This window comes from Ctenopharyngodon idella, chromosome 20, assembly GCF_019924925.1.
Source record: "Ctenopharyngodon idella isolate HZGC_01 chromosome 20, HZGC01, whole genome shotgun sequence".
NCBI classification, from domain to species: Eukaryota; Metazoa; Chordata; class Actinopteri; order Cypriniformes; family Xenocyprididae; genus Ctenopharyngodon; species Ctenopharyngodon idella.
In genome coordinates this window covers 10,835,978-10,854,919 of record NC_067239.1, presented here as the reverse complement: position 1 = coordinate 10,854,919, position 18,942 = coordinate 10,835,978, and the positions used below count along the sequence as shown (strand labels likewise).

The window sequence follows — 18,942 nt, the reverse complement described above, 5'->3', positions numbered from 1 at the left end:
TATTGACATGTCCGCATGTTGATTTAATAACACTAAATAATCCACCTTTGATGTACACACACAGCACAGCTGCTTTAAAAAAAAAAAAAAATTATGCATTACAGTTCATGCTGTGACTTTGTGATTCAGTTGAGGTGGCACATTGTCTAAGTAATGTACTCTATCAGTAAATATACTGTATCTATTCTTTGACTTGAAGAATGGACACACTTTGCTCAATTTAATTCAGGGAATAAGACCATGGCCTTCGCTACACTGGACAGCGCTTTGCATCAAAAGTATCGAAGGCATCAAAATAAAACCTATTATAACTAATGATATACATTTAATGATATACAGGGATACACTGGATGCACCTGGTGTAGACAGGGTGTTATTCCTCTTTTATGATGCTGCCAGTCATTGTATGAGCAATTTAGCATGTTAAGGGCCAGATTTACTAACAGCTTGCGCCACTCAAGCCCTCTTTTGGTGTGAAAAAACTGCTGTCAGGATTTACCAAAGACATGCAGAGTAAAATTAGTGATGAAAAGACGTGGACACGGTTATTTTTGCTATTGACCTTATTGCAAATGCATTTGTAGGAGTTTTCTTTTCAGACAGACAATTTATGGGATGTTCATGCAATGTTGGTATTTGCACCTTTATTTAACACCCAAAAAAGCATGTCTCAAGCCACTTTGCGCTTGTGTTGTTAGTAGATCATACACACCTGATTATCATTGTCTCTGCTTGTTTGAAAATTTGCGCTGCTTTTTATAGACTGTTGGTCATTATGGAAACGAACTGGCTGCATCTGTTTGTTACAGATTCAGTCACATTCTGTTTGTTGTCATATGTCACATTATCTCCTTTGTTCTGTTTTCCCGCCATCATCAGTCAGCATGGACACTAACTTGATTGTCACAGCTGTTTGTCATTTTGGTTAGTTGCTCCATGTATTTAAGTTCCTGTTTCTCCTATGTTCATGGTCCGGTCTCGTTTCTCATGAGTTGTGTTGCGTGCCTTCTTGTACCTGTTGGATTTATTAAGTAAAGACTTATCTTATCTCCTATCTCCTTCGTCGTGTGTTTCCTGCGCAAGCAAACTGTAACAGAAGACCGGACCTAACAAAAGTGATTGTAAGCGTCTCGCTTATAGAAGTTCTTTTTTTTTTTTCCTCAGTTTCTTGTTCAGTGTTTTGTTTTCCGTTTTGTTATCTCCCTGTTGGCACTATGGACATTGCACCAGTTTTACTAATGTGCCTTGAACAGGGAACTCGCTCCCTCGAGGAACACTTAACGGATTATTTGTTCCTAGCCCCTCTCACCACCTTCCCGGATGACATCCTGTGTTCGTTCCTGATCGCCAGACTCAACAGCTCTGCTAGAGTACAGTTATCCGGGAGGGGTCCTTGGGGGAGCTTCCAGGAATTCGTGGAGTGGGTGCTGGTGTCCTGTGGATCGATTTTCACCGTCGGACCTGTTGACGATGACGCCAGCCTCACTCACGACCCAGTGCACAACCAAGACCACCCAGACGGCGAGGATTTACAGCTTGAGCCCACCGCAGGCCACGTGAGGGACTCCGCCGCGACGTTTGAGCCAGCGCCTGTTGGAGCGACCGAGCCGAACAACGCGATGGAGCCTGAGCAACACGAGTCTGACCAGGTGTGCGAGCCGGCTTCTACATCCACCGCTGAGGGAGTTCTAGTGGACATTGAGGGCATGGAAGTGATTTTTTTTAAATGCTGCATGGGACCTATGTCATTTTGGAGATATTGAACCCTTTAAACTATTAGCGGAATCTGTTTATCATGTCCCCAGTTTTCTGTCCTCACCCATCCTCCCTCTCCCACCACCACTCCAAAATGAATTTGAGACTGTTTTATTTCATGTGGATATCTGTTCTACCCTTCAAGACCCTCTTCAGTCCCCAACCAGTTCTGCTACCCTGTCTTCGCTGTCTCCCATCAGCCCCTCTGTTCCACCTCTGCCTCCTCTCAGTGGCGCGGTTACAACGTTGGACTGCTGGGAGTCATCTCCTCCAGGGCTTCGGGAGTCCGTGGCTCCGCCTCCAACCTCTCCATGCTCCACTCCACTTCGACCCGACATCCCGACTCCCACACCTGCTTTCCTTCCACCCTCGGTGTCAGCAGTGACCATCGGACCTTCGGCTTCGCTGGACTCCCTCGGTACGTCGGCTCCGCTTCGGTCAGACTCCACTCAAACTGCGCCACGGACTTAAGGGCCGTTCGCTGCCCTCCGGCCCTCCACCCCTTCGGCTGCGGCTAGCTCCGCCCTCCCTCAGACTCCATCTCCGCCCTCGGTCGCTCCAGCTCAACCTCAGCCCTCCGGATCCCTGCTTCCACCTCGGGGGGTCGTTGTTGCGGCTCCGTCGTGGTCGGAAAACTAAAGCGGCACATCCCACGTCGACATCGCCTCCTGCCATCACCATGACGTCATCCAGCTGTCTTCCACCATGGCTCCTCCCTCCAGCGATGCCGCCGTGGAGCGCAGCCCTGGTTGTGCACTGGGGTACCATCAGCCCGTCCCTGTTCAAGGCCATCCACCAGACTTCACCACCTCCTGCACCACCCTGGACTCCTTTATTCTGCCTCCTCCCGGTGAGCCGTCCGCCTCCTGAACCACCTCCTACATCGTCATCTACATCCCATCTTCATCTTCCCCTTGCTCTACAGCGCGAGGACGCGCCTTTCCGGGAGGGGGCGTGATGTTACAGATTCAGTCACGTTCTGTTTGTTGTCATATGTCACATGATCTCCTGTTCTGTTTTCCCGCCATCATCAGTCACCATGGACACTAATTTGATTGTCACAGCTGTTTGTCATTTTGGTTAGTTGCTCCATGTATTTAAGTTCCTGTTTCTCCTATGTTCATGGTCCGGTCTCGTTTCTCATGAGTTGTGTTGCGTGCCTTCCTGTACCTGTTGGATTTATCAAGTAAAGACTCATCTTATCTCCTATCTCCTTCGTCGTGTGTTTCCTGCGCAAGCGAACTGTAACACTGTTCTTTAATGTGCCATTTTCAGTTGATCACCTGCAGAACTTTCCACTCCCATCGGTGCATTTATGGGATTGCGGTCTCACGCTAATTTGCCCTTTTTAGTAAATCTGGCCCTTAGTGGTTCTTTCCAAAACAAGCATTTAGTTTAGTTTTCATCTTCTGTTTTTCTTTACTCTGATTGTAGGTTTAGTTTTTAAATTTTCTGTATTTTGTTTTTCTAGTTTCAGTACTAGTTTTATTTATTTTTAATTTATTTTTTATATAAAAATATCTAAATATAATATATAAAAATAAATTATAAAAATAAAAAATAGCTGCCAAATTGTGCTGAAGTTAGCTCATTAAATGAGGTTAATTAAATGTCTCTACACCTTTAGTTGGTTGATCACATTCTTAAAATCATTGCTTTACATTAAACAAAACACTAGTTTTGATGATATAATTTATATATCTATAATAAATTATTACATTTATTTTTTCTGAATGTTCTGCCCAATTAAAAAGTGCTAGAACACCCTACGGTTGCCTTGGTTTCCTCATCAGGCCAAATTATTTATATATTTGGTAGGTTGCAGAGTAATGAAGGATATTAAATCAAAATTATCAAAAATTGAAAATGACAATAATTCATGGTTATTTTATTTCATTTAGGTAGATGATAACTTGGAGGACAATAAACAACAAGTCCCATTTGAAGGGCTTTGAAAATGGGACTCAAGCTATAGCTAAAGGAACAAAATATAATAGAGACTTGAGGATGGGTTATTTTGACTTTGTCCAGTGAGCAGCCACCCACAAATTCCTGGTAACCACCAGCAATGCCCTAGCAACCAACCTGAACACTTTAGCAACCTCATAGCAATTTTATTTATTTATTTTTTTTACACCAACCGCTCAAAACACCTCAGAAACTCCAAAGCAACACTATGATAAGCACCCACACAATACCCTAGCACAGGCAAGCACCACTCACATCAAAATCTAATTCTCTCTATTTCTCAGGTTCACTCAATACATCAGTCCCTAAGAGACCTGCGGAGTGATCAGCTTCGGATTGGTGATGACATTAATAGAGAGATCAGCAGAAGAAACAGGTCCCTTTAATGTTTCTACCTGTCCAAATCAAAGCATCTTGTTCATTGTTCATAACACATTCAATAAAAATGTGTAATTGTTAAACCCACACACACACACAAATGTTGTGTTTGTGCTTTCTACCCCTCAAAAGGACTGACATAGAAACCAAGAAGACATTGGAGAATCTTGTAGGCCACATACAAGCACCACAGAGAGAAGAACCCGTAAGTGCTGCTAATGTTACACAGCATGTTGTGTTCACTTTTTTCACTTCACTTTAAAACTGCACGTTAAGTCAGGTTTGAGTTGTATGATGTATCTTAGGTCTCGTTACGGGTGGAGAGACGTCTACAGGAGATTGAGGATGAGATGCGCCCGGGGCGGCAGATGCTTTCTAAAAAATATCACAGAGAGAAACCAAAAAGCATGTCTGGAGAACTGCAGGAGGTAGAGCACTAAACTAATGCATATTTTTTATTTATTTGTGAATATTTTAAAGGGGCCATATCATCACAAATCTAATTTTCCTTGATATTCTGAGCTAAATGAGGTTAATGTACTATGAAACATCATACCTTGACAAAGGCTACTTGGTTTGCTAAAACATTGTTAACAATAAAATGTGCTTAAAGGATTAGTTCACTTTCAAATGAAAATTACCCCAAGCTTTACTCGCCCTCAAGCCATCCTAGGTGTATATGACTTTCTTCTTTCAGATGAACACAATCAGAGTTATATTAATAAATATCCTGATGCATTTAAGCTTTATAATGGCAGTGAACTGTACCAACGAGTATAAAGTTCAAGAAAGTGCATCCATCCAAAGCAAAACGTGAAGCAAAGCTATGTGTTATGGTAAGAAAAATATCCATATTTAACAAGTTATAAAGTAAAATATCTAGCTTCCGCTAGACTGCCCTCCAAGCTTTTTTCGTAAGTTAAATACGGAGGGCGTAGGACGTAGTGTAAACATTTTGAACTGTGAAAGGCATTACACTTTCTTCGCAAGTTGAATACGGAAGGCAGTCTGGTGGAAGCTAGATATTTTACTTTATAACTTGTTAAATATAGATATTTTTCTTAATATAACGCATCACTTCACTTCAGAAGGCTTTTATTAACCCCCTGGAGCCATGTGGAGTATGTTTTGCTTTGGATGGATGTACTTTCTTGAGCTTTATACTCGTTGATACAGTTCACTGCCATTATAAAGCTGAGATGCGTCAGGATATTTGTTAATATAACTCCAATTGTGTTCATCTGAAAAAAGAAAGTCATATACACCTAGAATGGCTTGAGGGTGAGTAAAGCTTGGGATAATTTTCATTTGAAAGTGAACTAATCCTTTATTAATATATGACCAATCATATAAGTCAGTGATTTCTGTTGGGTGATCAGAAACTTGTTCAACGGTGAGGTAATAAGGATAAAGATGAATAGACGCTATTATTTCTAAATTAAACAATGTGTGTGAGTGTTCGCCAAACTTTGTGCTGTTCCTGGCTCCATGTAGAACCTGGCACTCTCACAAGTCTTAGCAAAGAATCCCATCGTTTGAAACGAACAAGCAGCTGAAGTTTATTTTTAATAAGGTCATTGATCATTGAGGTCTGATCTTTACTGTTTTAACTCTGTATTTCAGTAGGAATTGTTTTGTGATCCCATCACAATGTCATTGAAGGATGGGACAGTTACAAACTGTATTGATTCTGACAGCAAGTGTGCAGCCCATCATAGTAGATTAAAGCGCTGTTTCTTCTTTCAGGAGACAATGTCAAAATACAGACCGTTTTATTGTTTTATTTGTTTAAGTTCAGAGAGAAGATTGATAAAAATGAAAAATTAAATTACGACAAACATCAAAATCTTCAGGGGGGAAAAAGTTATGATATGGCTTCTTTAAAGGGTTAGTTCACCCAAAAATGAAAATTCTGTCATTAATTATTCAGCCTCATGTTCCACACCTGTAAGACCTTCGTTCATCTTCGGAGCACAAATTAATATATTTTTTTATAAAATCCGATGGCTCAGTGAGGCCTCCATTGCCAGCAAGATAATTAACACTTTCAGATGCCCAGAAAACTAATAAAGACATATTTAAAAAAGTTCATGTGACTACAGTGGTTCAACCGTAATGTTATGAAGCAAAGAGAATAACAACTTTATTCAACAATACCTAGTGATGAGTGATTTCAAAACACTGCTTCATAAAGATTCAAAGCTTTATGAATCTTTTGTTTCGAATCAGTGGTTCGGAGCGTGTATCAAACTGCCAAAGTCACGCCCCCCGGTGGTGAACCATTGAAATTTTGAAACACTTATGATGTAACGAAGCCTCGTTTACTGAAATCATGTGACTTTGGCAGTTTGTTACGCGCTCCACTGAACCACTGATTCGAAACAAAAGATTTGTAAAGCTTCTAAGTTTCATGAAGCTTCATTTTGTTTTTTTGGAGCACAAAAAGTATTCTCGTCGCTTTATAACATTAAGGTTGAACCACTGTGGTCACATGAACTGTTTTTAGTAGCTTTCTGGGCATCTGAAAGTGTTAACTATCTTGCTGGCAATGCAGGCCTCACTGAGCCATCGGATTTTATCAAAAATATCTTGATTTGTGTTCTGAAGATGAACGAAGGTCTTACAGGTGTGGAACAACATGAGGGTGAGTAATTAATGACAGAATTTTCATTTTTGGGTGAACTAACCATTTAAGTGCATCTTGTTCTCTAAAGGTGATGATACACGGTGCGACTCAGTGTTGTTTCAAATTGCCTATTACAGACCTAAATATCTGATTGACATTATTATGTGGAATGGTAACAGGGGGAAATCAGTGTTAAAACCAGTGATTTGGCAGAAACTTCAGAGTAGGTTCATGCTGTTCTACCAGCAGGGGGCAGTATATGCCTGTGTTTAGCTTCCATTAACAATTGCCCTATTTATCTGAGAGGTGACTGATGAATGGAGCCTCATTTGCATCTCCATTGCAGTTTGCTAATGAAAAGACGGTGTGCCTTAGGCCTAGAGAAATAATGCATTTGTTGTGAAATTACAAAAAAACAAACAAGACAAGCAAATCAGGACAGATAAACAAACGCTTAGTTACCAAAATGCTGTTGAGAAAAACATTGTTCTGATCTTTTGCACACCCATATGATCTAGAACACTGTTATGTGTTGACTGTGTTGTGTTGAATGTGTTGTATGTGTTGAGTGGTGAATGATGTCGCTGTAGCATTTTATAAAGTGATTTTTAGACTATGAAATGCTTCCTCTAAATGCACACCTAACATAAAGACAATGGTTTAATGGCATCAGTTGCTTTGTCTGTGGCTGGGTGGCACCTTAATGTGATGATATGATAGTTGGTCTATGTTACAATTAATCATTTTAATTATGTTTCCCCTTCTGTAATTATGCATCTCAATTATTTTGATGTTTGTGTATATCGTTCTGATGATAAATCGATTTCCAACTGTTTCTTACATTAATGCATTAATACATTAAAGCAAATTTATCTTGTGCTCCATATGCATGCTGGAATCACACATACTGGGTTTTCACATTAAATGGCATGTGGCACATAATGTATGTGAGATGCTGTTGAAAATGGATTTACTTTTAAATCTGAAGGTGAATTAAATTTACTTTTAAATCTTTAAGTCAATTAAATTTACTCCAGTACAATTAAGCTCACCCTTTTTTTTTTTTTTTTTTTTTTTTTAAACTCATTCTAGTACATTACATCTTTATATGCAATAACTGGTCTACTGAATACTAATTAGTGGTGCTTTTAAAGGCAAGCATTATTTTTACAACTACTTATGCATGGGGTTAGAACTTTGGAACAAATCCCATAGCTTTTATTGCTGCCAGTCAACATACAGTATAAGCAGTTTAGCATTTATAGTGGTGCTTACACTCTTTGTGCTCTTGACATGAATGATGTTTTTTTTTTTTCATTATTTTTCTAAGCAATCAGACTTGTGATTTTTGCTTGGTGGACAATAAAGTGGGTAAAAAAAATCCTATAAACTTAAACTGAAGGAGGGAAAGTGAGCTATATCTAGAGAACAGAATATCGTAGAGCTCTAGGGTGACGTCTTTTGACAACACCCAGTAGCATTGTGGTGATGGGTGTTGTACCACTCTTTTTTTTTTTTTTTTTTTTTTTCCTCCAGAAAATGTTGTTAATTTGTATTCCATTGAGAGCTTTGTTATATTATACGCTTCCATAAAGTAAACAATATGCCCAATAATAAACTCTACTTGCCATTTATTTCTGACAAATTAGATGAGTATTGCATTATAGTTAAACCAAATTGTACTGGCAGAAAAGAACTAGTGCTTAATTTCCTCTCAGTTGAATAAAGCCATCCGTACATCCATCCATCCATCCATCCATTAGTGGAGTTGAGGGGAGGTTAGCAGAAAGGCTGCTAATCTTTCTTTTTTTTTTTCTTTTTTCTGTGTCTGCGATACTCTGTCCTCAAAGGCTTTGAGAAGTCATGACACCCAAACTCCGGAGGCTGATGAGACCTTCAGAAATAGACTGCAGAGATCAGAGAATGAGAGAAGCAAGGTGTGTTTGTCTTTGATATTGACTCAGTGTACATAAATGGCATAACTATATTATTAATCTCAGAGCCTCATATGCTATTCATATAAGCTTATGCAAGCTGTGATTACATCTAATGTAGTTCTGAGTGTTTGACTCTAAACAATAATTTAAGTTTTGTAGCACAATGTTTTCTTTTTCTTTTTTTGATTATTTTTAATTAATTAATTTATTTATTTTTATTTATTTTATACATAAAACAAACATGTAGCATATTTGATCCTGTAACAATGCTAGACTGTAGTAATGCACTGTTGATGTAATGCATGAGTTGAAGCTGATTAGGGAAGCTAAGTATGTTTAGTCATTTTAATATAAATAGAATTTTTGGAAATCATTCTAGTTCTAAATGTACAAAATAATAATAATATTTAAACCTTTTTATCTACCTTTTCATAATTTTAAGGAATGTGTAATTGTTTTTGCCAGAATTTCTTGCCGACTTGTTCTCCATAGTTTTAATAAATCATCACCTTGGAATTATAAGGTTCTATCTACATTCTAAGCAGTTTTGAGATATTGAGCTTCAAAGTTCTTACCTTCCATATAGCAAAAATTATATGGGGAACAAGTCTCTTTCATACATTAAAATGACAGAGACCCTAAATGTATTCTAACTGTACAATATCAAAATCCTCTCAAATTTGTAAATGGGGATTTTTGGAACGGGTCAAATGCAGATAGAAACTTCTAATTCTAAAAAATCACTTTTCGCTTGGAATTATAAGGTTCTATCTTGCAAAACATTAACTGAAGCAATATTATTTTCAAGAAACACAAACCTTTTACTTATTTGTTTTAAAACATAAAATTAGTGTTGTAATAATGTGTTGATATTAGGGATGAGAATCGTTAAGGTTTTAACAGTATTACTACCGATACTCTTACAAATTAAGAGCTGAATTAACATTGCTTTATATTCTGAAAAATAAAATAAATATAATTTAATGAAATTAATATAAAACATCAATTTGTAAATGCACCAAGTGTGCAGGCATTTTTAGTGTTTTATATGCATAAGACACAAGTAAGAACATGAACAAAGAAACAAAGTAAAACACACTGACAAATACAATAAAACAAAGATACAAGTGAAATAAACAGTGCTTTCATTTGTTCATGAAGGTCTAACATTACTGTTCAGGTAAGTAATAGCCTACTAAAGAAATCCAAGTAACCAAATGTAAAATAACACTGCATGGTTTTCACAGTATAAATTAACAGAATAATGCTTATTAAAGCTAACGATATTCAGATTAAGAGCTGTGAATGATTTTCTCTTTGCATTTTGTTGTTTGATGGCATAATCGTCAGTAGGTGACTGCTGTCACTTTAAGGCAATAGATATTAACACATATTGGATTTTTTCACAGCTGTTCATGTCCACTTACGATATAAACTGCGTTTAAGTAGCTAAACACTCTCCGAGTCGGTCATTTTAACATATTTTTGTGTGTATTTGATCGTTTTGACGTGCACCAGTAGCCCAAAGTGTAATCTGTTTGTCTATTTGCAATCTGTTTTGGAGGCTCCAACTTGGAGCGCACACATACAATTCAGTCTGAGGAACAGCGTCTCTTGCGCGGATTATTGTGCTTTCAATGTTTTAAAACATTGATAATAATTATCAAACCTGTCCCGCAATTTAGCAACAGTAAAGACTGCATTTTACAACAATCACTGATTGTGCTGATTCTAAAGTTAAGTTTGGGTTTAGGGACGAACAAGTGCGCACAGTTGTGAAGACAAGGAAGGTGTGCTAGACGAAACGTGGCTAGTTTTTAATAGTTTTGCCTCAATTATCTTTCTGATGATCCTTGGAAGCCAAAATCGAAATCAGAAATAAAATTAGCTTAATATGACAGGCCTAAAGTGTAAGCAGATGTTTGAATGTTTAGTTCTCTCCTCCATCGTCACAAATAACCAGGGCTTTGATGTTGTGAAAGCTGTAGCTCCTCTGCGTGAGCGCGATCTCTCTTCTAGATTGCGAAAAGCAAAAATGCATCACAAACAAATGTTCTAATATAATTGCATACAGAAACAGCTGGTGACTCTGGTGAGATAGAATTTGCAAGATAACATCTATATAGCAATAATAAATGTACGTGTATTTTCTCCATAATTTCTCCAGTACTGGTAGCAGAACTGCTAATGTCAGAGCTTATCGATATACCGGTCTTTCATAATTTAGCCCCAGGGCCAATTTAATATCGGTTTTCGGTACCCATCCCTAGTTGACATGCATGAGAAAGTTAAATTTAATGCTTTCTATGACATTTATTTAATATTTTAGAATGAATTTTTTTTTCTTGTTCAAGTTAACCATAAAAGACAGTGCTAAATATTTTGTTCAGTGCAGATGTTATTATTGCAGGAACCATTTAAGTTTAAGTTTCCTTTCATTTAAAAAAGCAGCTACTGTAATGCATCTGGCCAGGACTTTATTCCACAGAAAGTGGGAGGTAAAATGGCTTTCTCTCTAGACATCAGTACGGCTGAAATAACATGCTAATGTTTATTGTTGTTTATTAAGTCCCAATCAATTAAATTGTTGACTATTTGGCATTTAAGGCTTTATATTGTAAAAATTTAAGACATTTTAAGACGACAAAAAAAAAAAAAAAACTGTAAGAAGACAGACAATGCTTTAACAAAGGTGTTTCACAAAGTTTAATAAACATTGAAAGATGTTTCACTGAATATATATAATTAAAAATATTTAACATTTAAAATATTTAGATTATTTCAACTATGCAACAACTCCAGCAATGTTTTTTTTTATACCAACAATTTTTTGAATCAAGTTTAAAACATAACCTCTGTCATAATTAGCAATTCATTTAATTTAACCTTTGAAGCAGATTTGTTACGTGACAGCATTAATTAAAGTTTCTTAAGGGCCAAGATCAAGATTATCTTCATCTCCTGCGCTGCATCAAGCCACTCCCATAATAGCTGTCGCGGTTCAAATTAATGCACGCATGGCATAGATAGACTAGCTGTAGCCTACATCGTGTGTAAGACTCCAATAAAATTATTAGGTAATTATTCCCTCACAAATAAATATCTCAATGAGTAAAACTGGCTATATTATGATAGACTACACAACATTATAATATTATTTGCAAATGTATTTTTAAATCACTATTCAGGGTATCCGCGGGGCATTAAAAGCATTAAAAGCCATTAAATAGATTTTGCGAAAATTAAGGCCTTAAATGGCATTAAGAAGCATTCAATTTAATTTCTACAGGCATTAAATTTTTTTAGATAGTTTTGAAGAAAAATAATACTACCAGTTTATTTTGAATAAAGCCTAAATAATTAATAACTTTGATTTGCTGTCGCAAAATACGTACATTGGTGTGATACGCACACGGAACCAGTTTGATAATTGCCTCTGGCCGGTGCAAAATTGCCGTAATGCCGGTTTGGACAGCGGCGGGCTGGGACATGGAGACGGAAGGCTGCATCAGTGTTGCCAATTTAGAGATTTTTCAGGCCCCTTTTGCGAATTTTTTTCTAAGAAAGTGCGTTGTGGCGAATATAGCGACTTGTTAACCTGATCTAGCTTCCGAGACCCCCCGGTACTACCGCACGAGCGTGAGATCTTGCTTTCCTGCCGCAGGCGCGCCTCTCTGGTTCAGCAGCGCATTCAGTTGAGGATGTGCGCTCTGTCAGAGAACAAATAAAATAGATACTATTGTTTCTAACCTGAGTGATAATTTTACGTGTACATATAGACAAAATCACAGCAATTGTCTTTATCTTATGTGTATGGTGATTTTTGTCAGACAACATCTCGATTATAAATCAGGATTTTAGCGCTGGTTTAACATGTCAGGGCTCGACATTAACGCTTGTCAATTAGTCCAGGATAAGTGGATTTTTTTTGAAGGGGCAAGTGAAAGAGAATTTTACTTTCCCTGATAAAACGTCAATACCCAAATAAAACAAAAAACAAAGAAAACAACAATTTGGGAATCACCAAAACGCGAGAATGACTGATTTTACTACATTTAGTGTAAGTGGCGATCGATAGTGGATAATAATAGTTAGTCTGTATAATGTACTGACGGTAACAAGGTTGCGCTGTTGAGGCTTGCGCAGCATCTCCAGGAGAAATGGAAACATGAGTGAAGCTCACACAAAAAGAAACTCGGTTAAACATACTGCGGTAAATATTAAAAATGTGTTTTTAAACTTGATACTGGTAAACAAAATCACATGACCAAGAATGCTGTTTTCCTAAATAGGCTACCATCACGATTAAAAGCGTGACACTGATTTCATACAACAGTTCAATTAACAAGTAGTTAATATGAAGTTTTAATATTACATTTTAGAAGGTACATTGATTGTTTTTGTTATATTTTAGCAGCAAAAATAGTTTCAAACAAAGATCACAGCAGTACCATAGCGCAACACTCAGCCTTGTTTTCATTACTGAATGATTCAGCGTTTTGAATGAATCGGTTGAGTCAAAGATTAAATGACCCATTCATAAACAATTGCCTCATTCTTGATTGAATCAGCCGTTGGAATGAATCATTTGAATGAATGACTCAATGACTCACTCATTAAGACAGTTACTTGCTGCCACCTACTGGTGGTTTAGTTTCATTTTTAAAAGTATAATTTTCCCCCCTCAACATTTCTTATTTACGGAGCCCGGCACGTCATCTAAAGGAGAAAAAAAAACAATCCGTGCAGATGGTTTTGCAATCCGTTCCCTCAGTTTATAAACCGTGCTCACAAATTCTTAAACTGTTCCCTCGGTTTAACAAATCATGCCCATGGATTGATAAACCGTACCCACGAATTTCAAATCCGTGCGCTAAGATTTTGCAAACCGTACCCTCGGTTTTTAAATCCGTTCCCACAAATTCATAATCCGTGCACACGCTTTCACAATCCGTTCCCATGGGTTTGTAAAAACTGTACTCACGGATTTGTGGCCCCGCCTCCAATCTTTGCCGGCAGATTCAACCAGGCCACCTATTTAGGTGTGGGATGCATAGGCTATTGTAAATAAATAAACTTTATTTTACAAAATGGAGAATTTCCTGAACTTTCTAAAAAATGATGGAGTTGGATGATGCCACTCTGTCAGCGTTTCGAGAGGAGGAGGTAAAAAGCAATACAAAACAAATAATGTAGCCTACAGGTTATGTTGTCATTATTTGCTCTCTGGCTGAATGCAATGTTATAATAGGCCTAGTTATTTAAATATAGCTGCAAGCAGCAATTACGGGGCCAAGCACAAAAGCGGCACAAGAAGCCAGCCAACATGGCTGTGAGCATCAGACCAACTGCAACAGTGAGCAATTAAAGACCTATTAAGATAATTTTAGGAAAAGAGCTGAAAAAATCATACAGTTAATAATGAAGATTTACTGATTTATCACTTTCGAATAATAGGTGGCGCTCTGACCAAATTAATGTGGTATCGTCAGAGTGAGGTGACAATGACACTCGCAAAGTTTGGTGTCAATATGTGAAAGCATTGCAGAGATACAGCCTCAAGAGTCTTTTTGGCATCAAGCCTGTATTTCGTTTCTACGGTATACAAAAACGGTTTGACGAATCAACTTGAAATCCATAACTTTTTGTCAGCATGGTCTGAAGATGATACAATTCGAATTTAGTGAAAATCGGGGCAACTGTCTATGAGGAGTTCGAAAAAGTAGGTTTTTAAGGAAAATCAAAATGACTGACAGGAAGTTTGGCTGAATATGGCAAAATTGGCATCAATGTTCTCAGCATGACCCACGGAATCAATTAAGATCAGTCTCATTACAATAGGACACATTTATATAAACCTATTAGAATTTTTTAAAATGTCATTATAACATTTGACCACAAGGAGGCGCTATCTCAAAACCTATTGTGTACCTTCAGAGCATGGTGCCGATGGCACATCCTGAGTTTTGTAATGGTACATCAATGCATTCGTATAATATAGCATTTTTTTATTATAATACTGTATTGTAGTTAATGTAAATTTCATGTTTTGTTCAATTATAGCACCACCAAGAGGCACAATCCCACCAGTTTTTTTTTTTATGTGTCCTCATGGTGACCCCATACATATGTGTATCAAATTTGGTGCAAATATCTCATTTCGTTTTGGAGTTATAGACATTTACATGTAAGAGATCTTAAAAAATGACCCATGGACGACTTTGTTTTGATTTTTTTTGCCACTTCCTATCAAAATTTTGACATTTGGGCCATGACATATAGTTAAACAGCTTAGATTCTGTGTTTCCTGCGCTGGTTTCGTCTCGATCGGACTAACGGTTTCGAAGATATTTGCAATCGTTTTTTAAGTGCTAAATCACCACGCCGCACAAACCGTAAGTCGAAACCTAACATGTTTGGTATTGTTAGACTCGGCAAGGATTCAGGAGTCTAAGGATGTGACTCGCATGAAAATAAGCCAACCAGATCCAAAGTTATAAGCATATGAAAAAAAAAATTCTCCACTAGGTGGCGCTGGTCTGAAACTTCTCAGGCTCCTTCAGGGCATTGTGCTTCGAGCGTATGACGCGTGTAACGCGTGATTCACGCGAGTTGAAAAATCTGAACTTTGGTTAACGCAGCGCGAATTTTCGCCAATCAGGAGCTTGCTCTAGTAGTGACGTGATTACGACGTAGCGAGAGGAGGCAGAAATCCGAAACAACAATGGAGGACAAAATCATCGTCGCTGAATGATACATCTTCATACTTTTATAGAAACAGGAATAAAAAGGATCTTACTTGGAAGAAAGTGAGTGAGGAGGTCGGACAATCTGGTAAGTTGTAAAAAACGCTCTTTACTCAATTTGAGCTATATATATATATATATATATATATATATATACATATATATATACATATACACACACATATTGAGACTATAAGCTAGCTAAAGCCGGCAAATTGAGCTTATTCGCCGTATTTTACAACTACTTTCCCGCTGACGAGTTGATGTGTTTATTCAGAGGAAGTGTGCAGAAACGAGACTGGAGCCGCCTGGCAGAAGCCCCTCTCATGACGCGAATTCGCGTCTGTTGTGAAGTGAATTTCATGCGCGAATGAAGCGAGTAAACTCAAAATGTTCAAGCGTCCAACTACGCGCGAATAGCACAATTTATTCGCGCAACTCGTGTCTGGTGTGAACGCCCCATAACTGTGTGCCAAATTTCATAACTTTCCCGCAAGCGGTTCTATGGGCTGTCATAGACTTTCAGAGCGGAAGAAGAAGAAGAAGAAGAATAAAAAAAAAAAGAACGCCAACAGATACAATAGGTGCCTACACACCTTCGGTGCTTGGCCCCTAAATATAGCTGCAAGCAGCAATTACGGGGCCAAGCACAAAAACGGCACAAGAAGCCAACCAACATGGCTGTGAGCAATTAAAGACCTATTAAGATCATTTTATCAAAATAGCTGAAAAATGATATATACTGTCAAATGTAAGGAATTACTGGTTCATCACTTTCGACCAATAGGTGGTGCTGTGACCAAATTAATGTGGTATGGTCAGAGTGAGGTGACAATGACACTTGCAAAGTTTGGTGTCAATATGTCAAAGCATTGCAGAGATACAGACTCAACAGTCATTTTGGCATCATGCCTCTAATTCGTTGCAGCAGCATTGGAAAATGATTGTCTATCAACATGAAATCCATAAGTTTTTGCCGGTGGGGTCTGAAGATGATATGATTCAAATTTGGTGAAAATTGGACCAATGGACTAGGAGGAGTTTAAAAAAAGTATGATTTTAAAGAAAATCAAAGTAGTGGAGACTTAGTTATGCTGACTATGGCAAAATTGGCATCAATGTTCTCAGCATGACCCACAGAATCTAATAAGACCAGTCTCATTACAATAGGCCACATTTATATAAAGCTATTAGCATTTTTTAAATATTTCGTTATAAAATTTGACCACAAGGAGGCGCTGTCTCAAAACCTATTGTGTACCTTCAGAGCATGATGCCGATGCCACATCCTGAGTTTCGTAAAGGTACATCAATGCATTTGTATAATATAGCATTTTATATCATGATACTGTATTGTAGTTAACCCTCTGGGGTCTGAGGATTTTTGGGGCCCTGGAGAAGTTTTGACATGCCCTGACATTTGTGCTTTTTTCAGTTGTTCATAAACATATTAATGGAAAAAGTGTCATTACACTGTATTCAGCACAAACTAGGCTACAATAATATGTGAGGAACATGTATGTACATGTTTGTGTTTTTGAAGGAATAACGTTTATGCGTGGTTATTGGAGGTTATGCGTAGTTATTGGAGGTTGTAGACTAGAGTTTTTGCTTCAAAATGATGTAAAAATTTTCCTGCATACTCGTTCATATAAAACAATATATTGATTTAGTTTTTGTAAGACACTTTTTGTTAAGAAACACAGTATGCGTGGAGGCGTGAATCATCATGAATAATCCTGTGATTCACACCTGAGAAGACAAAGGATTCGCATAATGACCTCTAATGACCTGCATATCAATGAGCTCTTTCAGTCAGGTAGGCTGTGAAAAAACCCTCTGTGATCATGTCTCAAGCTCATCATGGTGTATATCAAACATACAGAAAAAACAGCAATACTGTAAAATATTATTACAATTTAAAATAATGGTATTCTATTATATACTTTAAAATATAATGTATTTCTGTGATGCAAAGCGTCTGAACAGTCATGTTACCTCTATGGCATTTCATATAGCCTTTTAGCTTAAAAGCATGCACATTTGGAGAAATATTGATGGATTCTCATATGTTTATGTCAATTTTCTATACAGAGGAGTAATATTTATTTAATATTTATCGTCATCACTATGAACGCTGGATACTGTGTTTTCAATTCATACTTGCAGCCGGAGGGTGCTCTGTACACCTTTAGTCCACAAATTAATCTAAAGAAGAACAGGACATTCCAGGAACTAACGGCATGTATTCCAGAGGTCGCTAACCATGGCTTTAACAAACATATAAACACTTTTCAAGACAATAAATACACGATTGAGACGATGTATACATGTATTGCCTCAGAATTTGCATCTGAATAACGCTCGCTCCGTGGGCGTGGCCGCATTAGCGGATAATGAGCTGAATCATGGGCGTCTGACATATGTTTCTTTTCATACAGATTACATAAACACAGAATTTTTGTTTTCGATTTGACTTACATGATTTGAAATCTGACATTTCAACGTTTCTTTAGACATAAGTCTAATTTTTTTGTGATTAGTATTCACTAAGTTACAGTTCATTTTCTGAGAACTATCAGATTGGACTTCGTTCAGAGGGAGACGAGAGATCACGCATCATGTTAGTTTTCTTTATTTTACAAAAAGCACAGCATTTTGTTCTTACTCTGAGTGTACACAAATAAAAGAAGATATTCCACAGATTAAAATGGTGTATAACTCTTAATTGTATGTGCAACATTGACGGAGTATTTTGAGTCTCTTTCACACTGGTAAGAAAAAAACCGAGGTGGTATCGCTGGCGATACCTCAGAGTCGAGGGAGTTATTTCATGTTTTGTTCAATTATAGCGCCACCAAGAGGCACAATCCCACCAATTTTTTTATGTGTCCTCAGGGTGACCCCATATATGTGTGTGTCAAATTTGGTGCAAATACCTCATTTCGTTTTGGAGTTATAGACATTTACATGTAAGAGATCATGAACAATGACCCATGGACGACTTTGTTTTGATTTTTTTGCCACTTCCTATCAAAATTTTGACATTTGGGCAATGACATTTAGTTAACCAGCTTAGGTTCCGTGTTTCCTACGCTGGTTTCATCTCAATCGGATTAACGGTTTCAAAGATATTCGCAATCGTTTTTTAAGCGCTAAATCACCACGCCGCACAAACTGTAAGTCAAAACCTAGCACGTCTGGTATCGTTGGACTCGGCAAGGATTCAGGAGTCTAAGGATGTGACTCCCATGAAAATAAGACAACCAGATCAAGTTATAAGCATATAAAAAAAAATAAAAATTCTCAGTCCAAAACTTCTCATGCCCCTTCAGGGCATTGTGCTGATGACCCATACAAAGTTTCATAATGATACGCTAATGCGTTCGTAAAATACAGCATTTTAGCACAAAATTCAAAATGGCCAATATGGGAAAATTGGATATCATTCGACTCGGCATGATGCCCCGAATCCAACGATGATGATTTTTGGACAAACCCATCAGAAGTTATAAGCAAAAATACCCATTTT

The 18,942-nt window shown here is 37.7% G+C and overlaps 2 protein-coding genes across 10 annotated transcripts in view; one reads left to right on the top strand and one right to left on the bottom strand.

Moving 5' to 3' along the window:
• The window catches only part of LOC127502722 (centrosomal protein of 128 kDa), a 128,809-nt gene that overhangs the window by 24,441 nt on the left and 85,426 nt on the right, over positions 1-18,942 (top strand). For all 9 annotated transcript variants that reach the window (XR_007926907.1, XM_051875987.1, XM_051875986.1 and 6 more), the window contains exons 6-9: positions 4,008-4,099; positions 4,234-4,306; positions 4,407-4,529; positions 8,578-8,664. Coding sequence is in view for 8 of the 9 variants with exons in the window: in XM_051875987.1 (XP_051731947.1) it covers positions 4,008-4,099; positions 4,234-4,306; positions 4,407-4,529; positions 8,578-8,664 (375 nt within the window). In the remaining variant the exon portion in view is untranslated. The remainder of the gene's footprint in view (positions 1-4,007; positions 4,100-4,233; positions 4,307-4,406; positions 4,530-8,577; positions 8,665-18,942) is intronic.
• Positions 1-18,942, bottom strand: part of LOC127502714 (DNA polymerase zeta catalytic subunit-like) — an 845,784-nt gene that overhangs the window by 807,320 nt on the left and 19,522 nt on the right. The window lies entirely within an intron of this gene.